This window comes from Rhea pennata, chromosome 1 (assembly GCF_028389875.1).
Source record: "Rhea pennata isolate bPtePen1 chromosome 1, bPtePen1.pri, whole genome shotgun sequence".
Taxonomy (NCBI): Eukaryota; Metazoa; Chordata; class Aves; order Rheiformes; family Rheidae; genus Rhea; species Rhea pennata.
The window spans coordinates 66466214-66482062 of record NC_084663.1 but is presented as its reverse complement, the minus strand read 5'-3'; the positions used below and the strand labels follow the sequence as shown (position 1 = coordinate 66482062).

At 41.2% G+C, this 15849-nt stretch overlaps 1 protein-coding gene across 1 annotated transcript in view; it reads right to left on the bottom strand.

Moving 5' to 3' along the window:
• The window catches only part of TMTC1 (transmembrane O-mannosyltransferase targeting cadherins 1), a 149829-nt gene that overhangs the window by 117295 nt on the left and 16685 nt on the right, over positions 1 to 15849 (bottom strand). Inside the window, exons 3-5 of the mRNA XM_062590415.1 lie at positions 14840 to 14913; positions 13464 to 13640; positions 11190 to 11396 (exon numbers count right to left, since the gene is read on the bottom strand). Of these exons, the coding sequence (XP_062446399.1) occupies positions 11190 to 11396; positions 13464 to 13640; positions 14840 to 14913 (458 nt within the window). The remainder of the gene's footprint in view (positions 1 to 11189; positions 11397 to 13463; positions 13641 to 14839; positions 14914 to 15849) is intronic.

The following is a 15849-nucleotide window of genomic DNA, read 5'->3' as shown; positions in this document are numbered from 1 at the left end:
AAGGCAAAGCTCAGTGCTGCCAGATGCTGAGACCTGTCAGACTTGGAAAGCAAACTATTAATAGTAGTGTTCCAACAGCGTAAGTGCAAACGTTATCTTCCAAGGTTCACTTTGGACATTATCTGAATTTGAATATGGATGTTTGGGAATGTGGAACGCATTTACAAGAGTCCTTTCTACACTACAGCTTCCTGCACATTCACAATCTGGAAACTGCTTAAAAGAAAGGGGAAAAAAATCTGCATTTTAAAGATCTGCTGCTACATAAAAAATGTGTGTTCCAGCATTCCCATGCCAACTATGGAATTAAGGTTTCTAATGCACATGTTGGAAAAGGATACTAGGATAACTGAATTAGCAATGTGAATGCAGATTTACTACTACTCTTCTTTAGATTGAGATGAAGATTAAGTATATAGTCAGGGAAGGATCTATTCATCTTGGAAAGCATACATGGAGGATGGGAGAAGCATTAAGCATGCTAACAGATTTTGTTTTTTAAAATCAAATCTTAAATCTCAACAGCTACTTCACATTAAAGATCTAAGTAACCTATCAGACAACCATAGCCCTCATGGTCTTTGAGCAAACGATTGCTTTTATCAGCCTGTGAAGACCTAAAGCCATGTAGCTTAGTTTTAAGGGTCTGTTTTCTTTCACCAAATACACACTGATCGTCAGATTCACAAAGACGACATGGACCAGCTCAGAAAGCATCGGTCATCAATGAGGTAGAAAGTTACAGCTGGACCCTTCACTCCTGAGAATAGCCTAAATATTTTCACTAGATGCCTAAAAGTGCCTGGAGGTCAAAGATGGGAGGGAGAAACTGTACAGCTACAAAAGGTCTAGGAAAATATCTCTAATAACATGGATATCATCTATCTCAGGTCGGGTTTTTTCTTATTTTCTGGGTGACAGCAATACCATTCTGTGCCATACTTACCCAGATTTACTGCAGGAAAGTAGCCTGGCAAACCATGCTATTGAAGTTTTTCTATTTCTCAGCCACTGCTTAATAGGACTTTCAGAGAAAGCCAACAAACACGGACATGCTGCTGTTTCAAACACCAGTTTAATGAGACTGCCATGAACTGGGAACAGAGGCAGTCCTATGAAGTTAACGGAATGAAGAGTCTCCGGTGAGCCAGCTCTGGGAAATGCAGGCTGCACCTACAAATTAGGGATTTCCAATTAGCAACACAGGAACAGAGCAGACTGATGTACAGCAAAGTGACTGCAACCACAGGGTTTAAGTGCAATGGGAGGAAAAAATATTTGCTCTCTCTGCACATGAATGAGTAACTGATCAATATCATTCAGAAGACAGCATAAAAGCAAAACCAGAAGCTGACTTCTTCCTCCTGAATCTGTTTTGCTCAGTCTGGTTCTTTGTCCCAGGCATAGTTTCCACTTATCAGTTCACAAAAATGGATTTCACAGATTAAATGAAAAAGACTGAAAGATCCAGAAAGTCCCTTCTAAAACATAGCTAGTCATCATCAACTAAGAAAACTAACATAAACTCAGTCTTGCGCCTTTGTTCTGACATTTAATGAACGTGAGGCCAAACTACTTAAGTTTATTTGCCGCTTATGGAAATAAACAGGGCCTCCCAAATACTGGAACACACTAATGATCCAGGGGATATTATTTACTGTCTACTTCCTCCTTGGAAAGATTTAAAAAGAGAAAGAGGCATTTCAGTCTGCACTGCAAAATAAAAAAAACTATCCAAAATAGCAGCTAAAATAATCTAACAAAGGAAGTCAAATATATTCTAGCAATTGCATGCACAATACCTACTTTTGCATATACAAATAAACCAACAATATATACAAACACTTGTGACTCTATGCCACACCAAGCACCACAACAGAGCAGGCTCCTGGTTTTTACGTGGCTCTCCATGCTCTCTCCTCCTCAGAGCTAGGCAACAAGCAAAGGGAAATTTCCTAATATAGATGCAAAGCAGAGAACTGAACCTACAAAGCTGGAAAAGAGAGGTCAAAAGGAAACTGGGAAAGGCAGGGCACAGACCAGCAACCCATGCAAAAGACAGAATTAGATAAATAAGGAGATAGCTATTGCGGAAAGCTGAGATCTGAGAGGAAAACGTCAACTGGCTGGGCGCAGGGGCTTAAACCCATCCTTGAGGGAATATATGAACTGGAAAAAAAGGAAACAATGTGGGATGTGATAAACTGGACAGGGACATAGGTGAGGGGCCCTCAAACCGGCTGGCCAAGGACTTTGGGACTAGGAGTATGGGAAAGATCCTGGAAAGGGGAGTTTATCACTGGGGAGGGAAAAAAAATAAAAAAGCCTTTTGGGTAAAGTAACAAGATACAAAAAAGCAAAGCCTAAGGAACAAATATTGGAAGCAATTAAATGCTCATAAGGAGACACAAGGAAGGGAAGAGATGATGGCAGGCCAGTGTAGACAGGGCAAGACAACAAGCTGGGGAGAAAAGAAGGAAGGGGCTGTGAGAAGTTGTTGCACACACACGTGTTTTTTTCCCCCAAGTCTGGAAGGGAGAGATGTCATTGTGCCTTCTCTGCCAGTAAATATCTAAGGGGAAAAAGTCTCCCATCCCCTCTAACACAGTCTCCCACCGAGCTCTTCTTGCTGCTGTCACCAGCTAGTCTGCTAGCTCAAGCGGCAGATGTCTGCAAGGTGGACCTCATGGTATCAATCCAACTGTTCACATGCATGTGGCTCACTGTAAAATGTCTGTTTATTCACTTTCCTTGTTTTGAAAAACAAGGAAATTACACATGCAGAAACTATGCCAAAAGCACTTTAAAGAGTACAGATTGAAGTAACAAACTGTGAGAAATACCAGCACTGAGTAGCTTGTACACAGAAAAATTTTCAGGGAGAAATAAATCTGCAGGACTTGAATAGCATGAAGTAAATAGGGCACAGGGCCACACTCTGAACAAAAAAGAAACAAAATATTGAATAGTTGCTCATTAACTGAGCACCAGCCGTTCTGGGCACTGAACAGACCAGGGATCATGTGGAAAAAAGAAAAAAAGGGTTGCATGATCATGTAAGTAAAGACTATCATAGTATAAATATACAAAAGAGCCAAAATTAAATCAGGCAGTCAGACATTTCTTACCTGGTGGGTGCATGATTTTGCAACTCCAATGATGTCTTAACATGTCTTTTTGTGTGTGTGCAGGTAACATCAGTCATCATCATACCGCAGTGGTACTATCTTTAAACAAACTTTAGTTAGTAAGCAATGAGTTCAGCTACTTCTATTGAGGAAGTACTTGCAGATTTCCAAGATGAAGACACGTAACACCACAAGTATGCCTGAGAGAGACAGTCCTAGACCTTAGAAATATACAGTCTTAAAACAACAACCACACCACACAAATGGAAGTAGAAAGGAAGCACCTCTGTGCCTCCTTCTGCATCACACATGATGGGAACAGAGAGATGAAATTATTTTCCCAAGATTACACTAGGATTCTGACGACAGTCACAGACAAGAGCACATAAATCCCAGGGTGAATCCCAGGCTTTAACAATAGGGGTGTCCCTCTCCCATGTGTTACTGGACTTAGACGGAACTCACTGGTAGCTTCAGGTACCACCTGAGCAAGATGATAAATACACATCATTGGGTACAGGCGAAGGACAGGAACAAGACTCACACATTGTTGCTAGTGAATATTTCTTAAAAGGGTAAGGAAGCAATATGAGCTAGCTCTCATGCTAGCTCTAGCTAGCCCCCCAAATTACCTCTGCAATACTCCTCCCCAAAGGGGGCTGAACTTCACACCTAATTTAAACTTAGTAAATAATAAGAATGGCAGGGCCTTCGCAACCTCGCTACAATTAAAAACAAAAAGCATGCAGCACCACAGAAGACATGCACCCCACAGTTACCAAAACAACAGCAATGCTTACTGAGCCCATTCTCCTTCAGCACACGCTGTACTTTCCCAGGTCTTGGGACTCCAGGCCCCGCTTGTCTTTCAAGGTGAAACTGTGTTGTCCTATTCTCCATTCAATTTTAAACTGCAGTTCCCCATAATCAAGTATGTCCAGCGACAATGTGGCACTCCCTTTTTCTTTCCTTTTATGTGGAAGAAATTTAACGCTAAAGTTTGTTCAGAGCATTGCAGACTAGGAGCTTGCTCCTTTGTTTTCAACACCTCACAACCCTAAGAAGATCACCAGTGAAAGAGGAAGGGAGGGAAAAGTCTACGCTGGCTCTACTACAAAATGCCCACTTGCTTTCCCACAGCAGAGAACCATTTTGACTGCTAGACTCCCAGACCTTTTTCACCATAGACTGAATGCTGAACTAGGTCACTGTCCGGGAGCTTCTCCACTAACTGTTGCTTTGATGTTTGCAAAGTCCCAGATCCCATCTTCGCTATTTTGCTGTTGCACGGCAAGGACTCGTTAGACAGATGGTTACTGTTAAGTATCCAGCTGCTTCTTCTATTGAATGTTTGGCCCTGACCAAAAAAATAATAAGTAAGTAATAATTAAACCTTAATGTTTTGTTGGAGGTGCTTTCTAAGCTGTACTTTTTATATGAATGCAACCACTACTGACCTTCAGGGAATGTGAACACAACAAAGAATGACTTACTGAAGTTTAAGAAAGTTGTAAGAAACCTAACAGAAAATGTACTCTTAGTACTTGTATTAACCAGTAAGGGCCTTTTTGTGTTCCACTTCTAATGCACGGAGTTTTACACTCTGAGCCACACCTTGCTACATAACTCCGACAAATTCAGGAAAATGTAAAGTAAAAAATGTAAATCCTGTATCTGTGAAATCTATCATTCTGTTCTGCCTGTAACAGTTAGGAATTTGGCAGGTAGCATTACAGAAGGCTGAAAGGGGAAGTATTAAACATGCAGCTGAGACTTCTACTGTTTAAACAGGAATTTCATGTTAAAGCAGAAATGCACTACAGTGTGTTACTTGGGGAAAAAAAAAAAAAAAAAAAAAACACTGCTACACGGAGATTGCAAATAGAAGTCCTTTTAGCAGTCCATGAGGAAAAGCCAAATCAAAACCACGCAATTGCTACCCTGTTGCACCTCACATGCAACAGCACTCGCCCCTCAGCTCTTCCTTCCTGTGGGAGAACAGCATCTGCTTCAGTTCAAATACAGAAAGCACACACCGTGCCAGGACACAGGGAAGATATGTTATGACCTCAACATACTTTTTCTCCTAGCACATCAATCTCTAGGCCAGCACAGCCCTCTCTGGAACGCACCCTGCTCGCTAGGCTGTTTCCATTTTCCTTGCCCTGCTACTGCAAAAGGAAACAGCACTGCTGCCGGTTTAGTCATCTGAGCACATTTTTCCCTGCTATAACCTAACGGATTTCACCGAATTTTGGATCAAAGTATTTTGCTCCTGGATCCAGCAGGGCTATAACACAGTGAGCTTGCTCAATCTCACACATATACAAAGATTTAAAGTGACACTCTTGGGAGTAGCTCCAAGTATGCCTGCTTCTTCTCCCAGTTTGTCAGTTGGCAAACAAATAAAAAAGAAATACAAAAATAAACTAAGCAGTAGTTTGTATACATGGAAAATGGCACACTGGACACTGGTCAACTGCTAATTCTACAGGAAGAGTCTCACCAGTTAAAGCACCAAAAGCATACGTGATAAAACTGAGTTTCTGGATCACCAAAAGCAAGCAGAGATTTCAGTTTCAAAAGCATCCAAGATACTGAAGAGTCTTGTTTTACAAGAACAACTGAAGCTGAGATGCTGGGCCTGCCACAGATTAATTTATAATGCCTGAAACCATCAGGGTTGCTGAGTGGTATGAGGGAGAGGTCATGAGCAGGGCAACATTTTGCAATGATTAGTGCAAGGTATTAATTCTGTGTGACGTGACACGGCTATAGCTATACTAGCCTTGAAAGACAAAAAGACACGTCAGGAAATAGATCTCAATTTGCAGTTACCAGTGAGCTCAAGAACTCGAAAGAGAATGATAGCCAGTAACCACAGACACAACTTGCACAAGCAGCCACGACAACTTGCTGCTTTACATAGGCGTTCTTGCTAATCGCCTTCATGGATCTAGCAATCTATCGCTGTGATGCGCAAAGAGGTATTGCTACTGACACCACTGTTTCATAGGGCACGTGTAAGCACGCTGCCACACTGTACCTATATGTTCACTGTAGCATCCTAGGGAAAGTACTGAAGCTCTGGCTTTAACCCAAACAGAAGTTAGAAGCTTGTCATGGAAGTCCCTGTCTTGTATTCTCAGCTTACATCATATGGGAGGGCTTAGGGTCATAACAGCCTCTTTGAGGCCCTAAAACCAAAAACTCAGGGGAATACATAAAACTCGTAAGAGATCCTAGTTACCTCATTTCAGGAGAATATGCCAGCAACCTCCAAAATTGCAATAAATTATGGTGAGAAGATCTACACTTTCTTCCGGACTAACTCATCCTTCACTCCTGAACACACAGAGAACTGCAACCCACACATTCACTGGATGGGTGAAGATGAGAGCAAATGACAATAAAGAACAGAAATCTCCCTGCACCAAGAATTTACATAACTAACTCTAGTTACTGCCGGCTAGAATGATTCCCATAGCTCCTCCATTGCATTTTCCTGTATTTTGCAGTTAGCTCTAGTAGCAAGACACATAATAAATTATTATTACATGGAAAGCTAATTGATGACATTATAATTACTTATGGGTACAGACTAAGCAGTATACAACTGTTTTATTTAAGTAAAGAGCTTACAACTAACAGTCTGGTAGACTAAATAAGGTACTTGAAGCTATTTGATTTTGCCCAATCTGCCCTCCAGCTTGTGTTTTTGAAATGTGTAAAATCTTTTCCCCTCCCTTTTGCTGCAGAAAAGATCTACACAAGTCAGAGAAACAATGATTACAGAGGAGAAACTGAGTAATTAATTTTGTATATTTGATGGCAATTTCTATTTTTTTTCCTCCTATCTTTTATCAGATATAACAAGGAGTCATTTTTTTAAAAAAGATGGACTGTATTTTAATAGAGCAACTGTTTTATGTGCTGCCTAATTCATCTCACATAATGTGCCAATACCAACTAGAGAAAGACTGTGTGTAGAAAGTGCTTAAATCACGTTAATCTGTCTTGAGATAGGAATCAGCAAATGGAAGGAAGAAAAAGACCACAGTCATGATTAGGTAGTGGCCCACAGACCTCCATTTGATATGGATGTCATTTTGAGAGTCAGCAGGGCTGCGGTACATTTAATCCTGCTGTCTCCTACAACTGCAAGCGCTCTTCAGCGTGGTTAATAATGGAGAAGATCTCTTCAAATTGTAAAGCTTGTGGTGGCTTTTTTTCTTTTTTTTTTTTTTTAAATAAAATGACTAGTAAACTTCAACATTAGACTAGCAGGCACTGGTCAAATATTGTTCAAGCTCTATATGGCTGTTATTCCATGAACATAGTCACACTCCAACAAGAAGATATTATCTGGCCTCTAGAGGAAAAAAGTATTTGCAGCAAGGCAAAAACCAGCAAAGAAGGTTGCCAAGAGTGTTCTAGAGAAGTTTCTTTTTAAAATACGATTACTTTGGGCAATGGTAACATTGCTCATATCAGCTGAAAGAACAACTGTCTTATGATAAAATACCCCATTTTAGTCTCCTCTCTCAAATGGCTCAGTTTATGCAGCCATATTAAAAGATGCATTTGGACAGCCCACAGGGATGCTTCTAATGAAGCTTGTGATAAACACACAAGATAATTCTTACTTAATGAGTATGACAGCCAGAAGACAGCTTACTTACAGCAGCAATACAGCAAGTTAATGAGTGAGAAACACTAATAGCATTTCAGCAATATTTTGTCATTATTTGGCAAATCCTAAATGCAAATATCTAGGATGTCAGAGCACATGAGGAAGGAAGGAATGACCATAAGCCCACAAGGCCTGCTCTTCCTTGCCATGAACCTAGCTTGACCGTATCTACCAAGGTCACGTCACTGCAGCATGACTACACCACCCTGCTGCTCCCTTTTCCATCCTTTCAAGGGATTAGTTCAGGGCAATGCAGAATGAGGCTCTGAGAGGCCAAAATTCCTGTGTATGGTCCTGATGAGGACCACTAATATCAAAGTCAGGACCACCTCCTGTAAGGTATGAGAGCAGCATAGAAGAAGGAAACCTTTAGGGGGGAGTGAGTGAATGTGTGTGTGTGTGCATGTGTATGTATGTGACTATCAGAGGAAATCCTAATACAACATTGGGACATATTATCTTATAGCAGCATAGATCAGCCCTTCCCATGCTTTCTTCCAAAGGTCTCAAGCATAACTGCCACACAAATGTGCCATAATAGACTTTCCTCTCTGCCACTGAGGATTAAGCCAAATGAGCTTTGGCATCTCACAGTGAGCCATCACACAACAGGCAATTGCACTTGTTTTGCACATAGTCAGAAAAGAGAAGCTGAGAAGCTTACACCATAAGAGCTCCTTTTCAAAAAGAAAGTGGCTATGTACAGGCAGAGCTTGATTTGTCAAGTGCAGAAATCCTTTAAAAAACTTGAAGAGGCAGCTGCAGAAAAGCAAATGCCAGTTGGCCGCCTGGACACGTTTCCCCTAAAGCTGCTCCACGTGCACAGTTGCTGCACCACAACTTCTGCAGCCTCTCCTCAAGAAGTTAGGAGATCGGAGGCTTTCCTCAGTGTGAAAAATGAAACGTCCCAAAAGGGGGAGTCTGGAACTAACATAAAGCAAAGTCAGGGAAAGAAACAAAGAAGGAGAAGATGGAGCAAGACAGTAGACATTTCTTATATTGATACCTTCTGCCATAGTATCTGTCACAGAAAAAAAGGAAACAACTACAAGTAACAGAGAGAAAGCCTTCAAAGAAGGAGGAAGAGAACAAAGGTCAAGAATAGCAGCTGCAGCAGTGTCTGAGCTCCAATTACTCCTGGAATAGTAATCAGCTACTAAAATTTTGAGGCAAGATACTATGAGATGCATTTAGATAGCATCAGGGATATAAGAAAGGAATTAAATAAAAAAATAAAAACAAACAGAAGCTGTTTCCAACTATCAAAAGACTCTCAATGCTGGAGCAGCTGGCACTCAGCTACTCCGAAAAGTCTTGAGCTCCTCTTCACTCTTCTGTCATGGGTTCCTACACATAGATGCAACACAACCAAACCCACTCAGCTCCTTGTTAAAAACAAAACCGAAAAAACAACCACGCACAAGTCAGATCAATCAGACAAAACATTAGGATTATCATTTTGCAGCTTGGAAGCTCCATGATCTGGAAAGTTATGGGTTTCATATAACAGCCTATATACAATCAATATTGAGGCAGCAAGAAGATTATTTAAAAAACAGCAACAACAACAAAAAAGCCAGCCCTTACTGAACTGGTTAATAAGGAACAATATGTGGGATGTAAAACATCCTCGACTTTCCCAGACTTCAGAAATGCTATACAGGGCCTGCTCAGGTGCAAAATGTTACGTGAACAAGGAACTGCAATAGATAATTTCTGATTTATTTAGGGAATGAACCACTTCCTCCAAAGAACAGGTAGTGTGGGGCAACTCACAGTTATAGGTCTCTAATTGAAATTATATTATGACTATTCTGCAGTTAAAAACAAAAACCAGTAACAAAGTATTATGCTAATTCTAAAAGCTGCTGTATTTTTCACTGGGACAGCTGCGTTTCAACCTACAGAAATCACCATCCTGCAGTATGGCATTTCTAGAAGGAGGAATCAGCTGAAGCTTGTCAGCTCACTGGAGTTAGGTGGCTCTTCAGAACTTGAATAATGCAAAATACTTGAAGACACTTTGGAAGAGACAATTAGAGCATCACTTGGATATCAAGAGTGAACTGTCCTTTTCAAAGGAGAGAACTCCGTTAGCAGGACAATGGTTGAGGAAAATAAACCCAGAAGGGACGTGGCTTCCTCCAGAGACAGAAACACACTGACAAAATCCTTGCTGGGTTTCAGAGAAGACTCCAAAAGGTCTTTGGGTGACAGAAAAAAAGCCTTTGCCATCACGGCATTGTGGCCAGAACACTTTCATTCTATATTCATGGGGCTTTTAGTTAACTGCTCGTTTTAGAGAAGCTGTCTTGTTTTCCTAGACAGGCAGTGTGTGCATAAAATTATTTATATCTACATACACCTGTACATCCTTCAGGCTGGCTGCACTTCCCACTTGGGTTAAATGCACGTATCTGTTTCACAGAGTCTCTTAGGGAGCCTCAGAGCTGAACAAAGACACTGTGACTTTCAGCCTAGCCTCAGAACCCAAGCGAGAAGAAAGCCAAGGGCAAGCTGGGCAGGGGCTACAGGGGAGCTTGCACAAGGCCAAGGTTACAAGAAAAAACACTTAGGCACAGATCCACAACATGGCTGATGAGTCACGGCCTGCTAAATGCTCTTATCAACTCAGTGCTATTTAAAATGGGAAAACGGGTAAGGGTGCCAAGCCCTGGCTCCTCGTCAGAGCACAGCCCTGAATTAAGGGGGAGCCCTTCCTGAGTGAGTGAGATGCACATTGAACGTGCTAAGAACGGCTACATGTCACAAATAAAAATCATTCCATAACTGCCCAAGCCCAATTCTCACCATTTATATGCAAATTCTTAGGCATAAAGCAAAAACAGACATTACCTCTATTTTCATATACATGCACAAACACACACATGCAGAAGTTATACTCATATGTGCATACATATATATGTAGCAATATCATATAACATCTTGCTCGCACTGCCCTCATCCAGCTTCAGATGTCATGGAATTCATGTGCCTATTCCCACTCTTCAAATTCAAACTAGCATTACAGATTTGACTTTCTCTGTGATCAAACTGGGAAGGAAAGCCTACAAATACCATGATAGCATAGGAAGTCTCCAGGCATCTACATTCCTCAGATATTCCCCTCCTCCTAAGCGGAAGAAATACTCCGTCTGATTCCCTCCTCTTTCTTCTCTTACCTTTCCTTCCACCTTCTCCTGTCCTCCCTCCCCAGCACCATCAGGAAAATCACAGCATATTTCAGGATAAGAATGCATAAGGTAAATCGAACATTTCTGAACATGGTAAAATACGATGAAGTATAAAATATCTAGTACGATACAATCAAAAAAAGACAAAACGGAATGGCTGGTAGCCGGCAGTACCTACGAATGGCCCACATGGCTTTGCTGGGCACGGAGAGGCCGCTGGACCGCGGCTCATCAGGCGCTGCGGGGTGGCAGGCGTTCCAGGTGCCCCGGTGAGCAAAGCGGTGCTTTCCGTTCTCCTTGCCCGACAGAGGCGTCTGCCGCGAGGCTGACGGAGAGGCCGCGGGCTGCCGTGCAGGCCTCTGGTGGACCCCTCCACTTCTCCTGATTACGCAGTGAATTGGGCAGCAGAGAAAAGAGAAAAAGGGAAAAAAAAAAAAAAAAAAAGACAGGGAAGGGGAAAGAGGAGAAAAGCTGTTTAGGATTTGATCTTTTTTCACATGTTTACTTATCAAAGGGTTGCACATTAGGCTACCAGCACACCTTACTGCAGTCAACACTTTATTTAGTTCAAAACGAAAAGTCTCTATATGCTGGAAAGACAGAATTTATTGGTTCCTAACTAGAACTAGAGACCACAAGAGGAGCCCTCCAGTATGAAAGCTGCTCTCCCCAGTGTGATGGGGAGAGCAGTATGGAAGAACCTAGTAAAATTCTTAGCCCGTTATTCTCTGCAACAAAAAGTTTTCTGGCTAGTTTAAACAAAAACAAATCTGGAAAAAGTATAGGCTAGAGGAAGGAACAGAAGGAGATGACTTTCAGCAGCACATAGAAGGCTGGCAGTTTTCTGATACCCCTAAAGAATCAAACACAATCATAAAATCTGGAGCACCACAAATAGAGAAGTGCCTGATACTTGCAATTAGACCAAATATTTAGATGGAGCACATGCGGGCCACAGAGCTTCGCTCCTGCAAGCTAAATAAACTGCTACATCTGGGCTACTGGATGTCACTGAAGCAAGGAAAAAGCTTGAAGAGGCTGTTCAAATGTGACCCTAAGGAAAGGGGGAGACTGGGGGGAGAGGTAAAAAGGACAATGCACAGATTTTCCCCTGATTAATTAAAATTTCTGTTATCTTTAGCCAGACAGTTCCTGGAACGCCACCTGACACACTGTAAATGCATGCATTGCATGTGTGCTGGCCGTCAGTCCCCAGAAAATTCCTCGCTGGCCACTTGCCCACCATTTGCAGGGATATGAATTACTTATCTATTCAAAACAGAAGAAATCCTCTGCCAATTTGTCGTGCCTGCCCTGCGGTTGCTACTACTGCAAAAGGGGCCAGAGGGAGGGGCCGGAGCTTCGCTCCAAACCCCATCAGATCTAGAGGAAGGGCTGACACGGGAGGGAAGACAGAGCGTGGGACACGCGGAAAGCAGGCGCGTGCGGGTGCACCAACATGCACATGGAGCCAGTCCAACAGCCTGGGGCTCGTGAGGCAGGGGAGTCCCTCTCCTCCTCCCTGCATCCTGCTGCTCTTGCCTTGTGCTGGCTCTGGCGCTCCCCAAACCCTTCTCAGAGGTGATTTAATTCGCTACTGTAGGAACATGAATTCACTATTTTTTTTTAACCTAGAAAAATGAGCTCAGGCAGGGGTGAGACAAGCTCCAAAGCCCGTGGGACAGCATAGGTAGGAACACGCAATGTGACAACAAGAGTGAGACCTCCCATCTTCAGCGGCAATAAGCTGTTATGTTCGCTCACTTGGCGATAGATCTGCACCAAGGTTGGCTTGGGAGAAATGGATAAAAAATAGCCTCTATCAGCTGAAAGACTTATGACTTTCAGTGGAGACAGAGTTGTGTAATTACTTGTGAAACTAAGTCGGTGAGTGATACAGCCCTGAAAGGATTTGATTTTTCCTCCAGTGACTGCTGAGAGTTGCTAATTATTCCAGTCATTCCAAAACTGACTGCATATTTTCCCTTTTCTCTTTCATGTGAGGACAGAAATGATCGAACTCAATTTTACTACTAAAATTCAAACCATATTTCTACAACTGTCATTGTGACTGAATAATTAAGCAGATGCTGCTAATGGAAGAAGTTAAGCCACAGAATTTCTAAGATGCTGATGCTTTCAGTCAAAATTCTCATGGAAGAATTAAGTGTCAGACTTATCAGAGCTCTCTGTAAGTGAAATGAGGCTTTTAGAGATCAGTTCTTCACATTTAATCTGATCTATTTACCCAGCAAAAGTATCACACAGGAATAAAGTAACAATAAAGTATATAGAATGAAATCTTTGTGTCTTTCAAATTTGTCAAACGTGCCAGGTAATTCAGCAGGGCAAGACTATGTCCCACTGTGCTATATAAAAATAACAACAAATTTTGTACATAAAGGTGATAATGCTTGAAAACCATAGCAAGCATAGCAAGTTACTTACAGCTTGAGTCCATTGCAGGAGAGGGAAAAGAAGTCATAAACCAAGCACACGCCAAACACCGTGACTCCAGTTTCTTTCACCAGCATTGCACACGTCCCAAGAAATAAACTAAGCAGCAAAAAGAATGGGGAGGCAGTGGGAGGGAAATGTTCCCCAACATAGAGCTGATCCACGCTCCTGAAAAACAAATTTGATATAGATCTTTCAGTTCCTCTATTAATTTCATGTTTACTGCACTCACACAAACATTGAGGCACTTTTCCTTAATTTCTTAAGATTATGGTAATAAGTGACATGAATAATCTACACTGTTGGCTGATAAAAAAGGTTTACGCATTAGGACATTAAAAGACATAAAAATTAACAGATGCAACAAGAATTTGAGTAGAGAAGAAAAACAGACAAGTAAGGAAGAAGAAGGCAGAATAAGTAAATAAGTAGAAAGACAGAATGGACAAAAAACACCTGCTTTGCATCATACAGAACACACATTTAGTTTTCTTTATGTGACAAAATGCACCATACAAGCAAAAATCCCTCATCCCACCCATGCTTCTCTTAGTCAGAGATGTGTCCTAATCATTCCAAAACTGGCCACTGAACCCGCATGAGAAGGATGAAGCTAAGAAAGAAAGGGAAAGAATCAAAGCCAAACAAAAACAAACCAACCAACCCCTACAGGGGTGACAAGCAATTTTTTCTTTGAAGCCTTCTGAAGAACACGGTGTTACAGATTTGTAGCAGACACAGTGGGGGAGGGCAGAGGGCATCAGCATCTTTTTTCCCCATGTGACCATAATAACACTGTGCATTTCCTAAATGAAATAACACTACGAAAGGGACTGAAACCCCATCTGCAACATTAAAGCTATTTCTTATTTATACTTTTTCAGTTACAGCTTTAGGACCAGCAAACAACGCCGGTTTTGAACTGAAAAGGACAGCTACGGGTCTCGAGATAGCCCTCAGTTCTCGTAGATGGGATACTGCAGAGCCCCGTAGTCACGCCACGTACTCCAAAAGCAGACACGTCACCGTTCTTCACTCTGCGCACAGACAGAGTTGCTTTCTGTTGAAACATTTCTTAATAATTTAGGTCCAGCTCTACAAACGCTTGTCTGGTGCGTAGTAAATTAAAAATGCCAGTGAAAGAGGGCACCTCAGATGCTGAGTTCTCTTCTCACGTTTATTCATTTTTATAAGCAACACTTACTTGGCACTCAACTGGAAGCAGGGACCAGAGCGCTTCGACGCACCACAGTGCTGGGAGAAGCAACTCTGCCAACATTAACCAAAACTGACAGATTTTCTTTTTGTCTCCTCACCAGACTAGAGCATCTCATCACATTACAAAAATTGATATCAAAGATCCATACCTATTATAGGAGAGAAAAGCCAACAGAAAGAGTAGACAGGCTAAGACATCCGCTCTGCCTACAATACCTGTTACCTAAGAAGAAAAGAAACACAGATGTAAAAGCAGCTATTTAAAAGGCAGGTATATTCAGTGTCTGTTTCAATGATTCATGCTAACCGACAATATCAAGTTTTTTTTTCTTTTTAAATCTTTAAGTGTTATCCTTTCTCATCATACTGAAACATTATTTGGCTAGCGTAGGAAATACTCAGTTTTGTCTGCTGCATTTTTCCCTTGGTAAAACAAACAAGTAACCCAACAATTAAGTCATTCTTTAAGTCATTTTTAAGATATTAATAAAATTGCATAGAACAATTCCATTTTTGGGGGGATGTGTTTTAATTTTATATATAGTAAGGCTCAAATGAGATACATGTCTTAATTCCCAGAACTGAGATTTGTTAAAGACTATGAAACAACAAGTCTTTGGAGTAGACTTACCGCATAGAAATGACTTAAGAATTAATATTTGAACAAACATTATCATCAAAATGTAATAAAGTGGTATGTAATTTATTGTCTTTCTGAATTAGCTATTTTAGGAGAGTTTGTCTTGATACTAATTAATTCTTTTATGTAAGAAATGAAATACTGAAAAAGAATGTATAAATATTCTTGTTACAAAATATTTCAACATTTCATTTCATAAAGATCTAAAAGTTGTACACAAAGCAAACAAAAGGCCCTTTGAAATCTTGCCTCTTTGGAGATTACACAATTAAGCTATCTCAGTGCTCTGGCATTTACTTTAACCTTTTTAAGTTCTGACCCAGACAAAAATAAATTCAAAGAGCGCCTCTTCTAAAACCTCCCTTATATTATGAAGTTGTACTATCAAAAGGAACCGGGCTGATTAGCTCACATGAGGCAGCGCAGGGAGTAACTGTACAGCTCAGGGCTTTTCATTATTAACGTAATCTCTCCTCAAAAGTTCTCAGCCATGGGAGTCATTTCACTCACTAATTTACA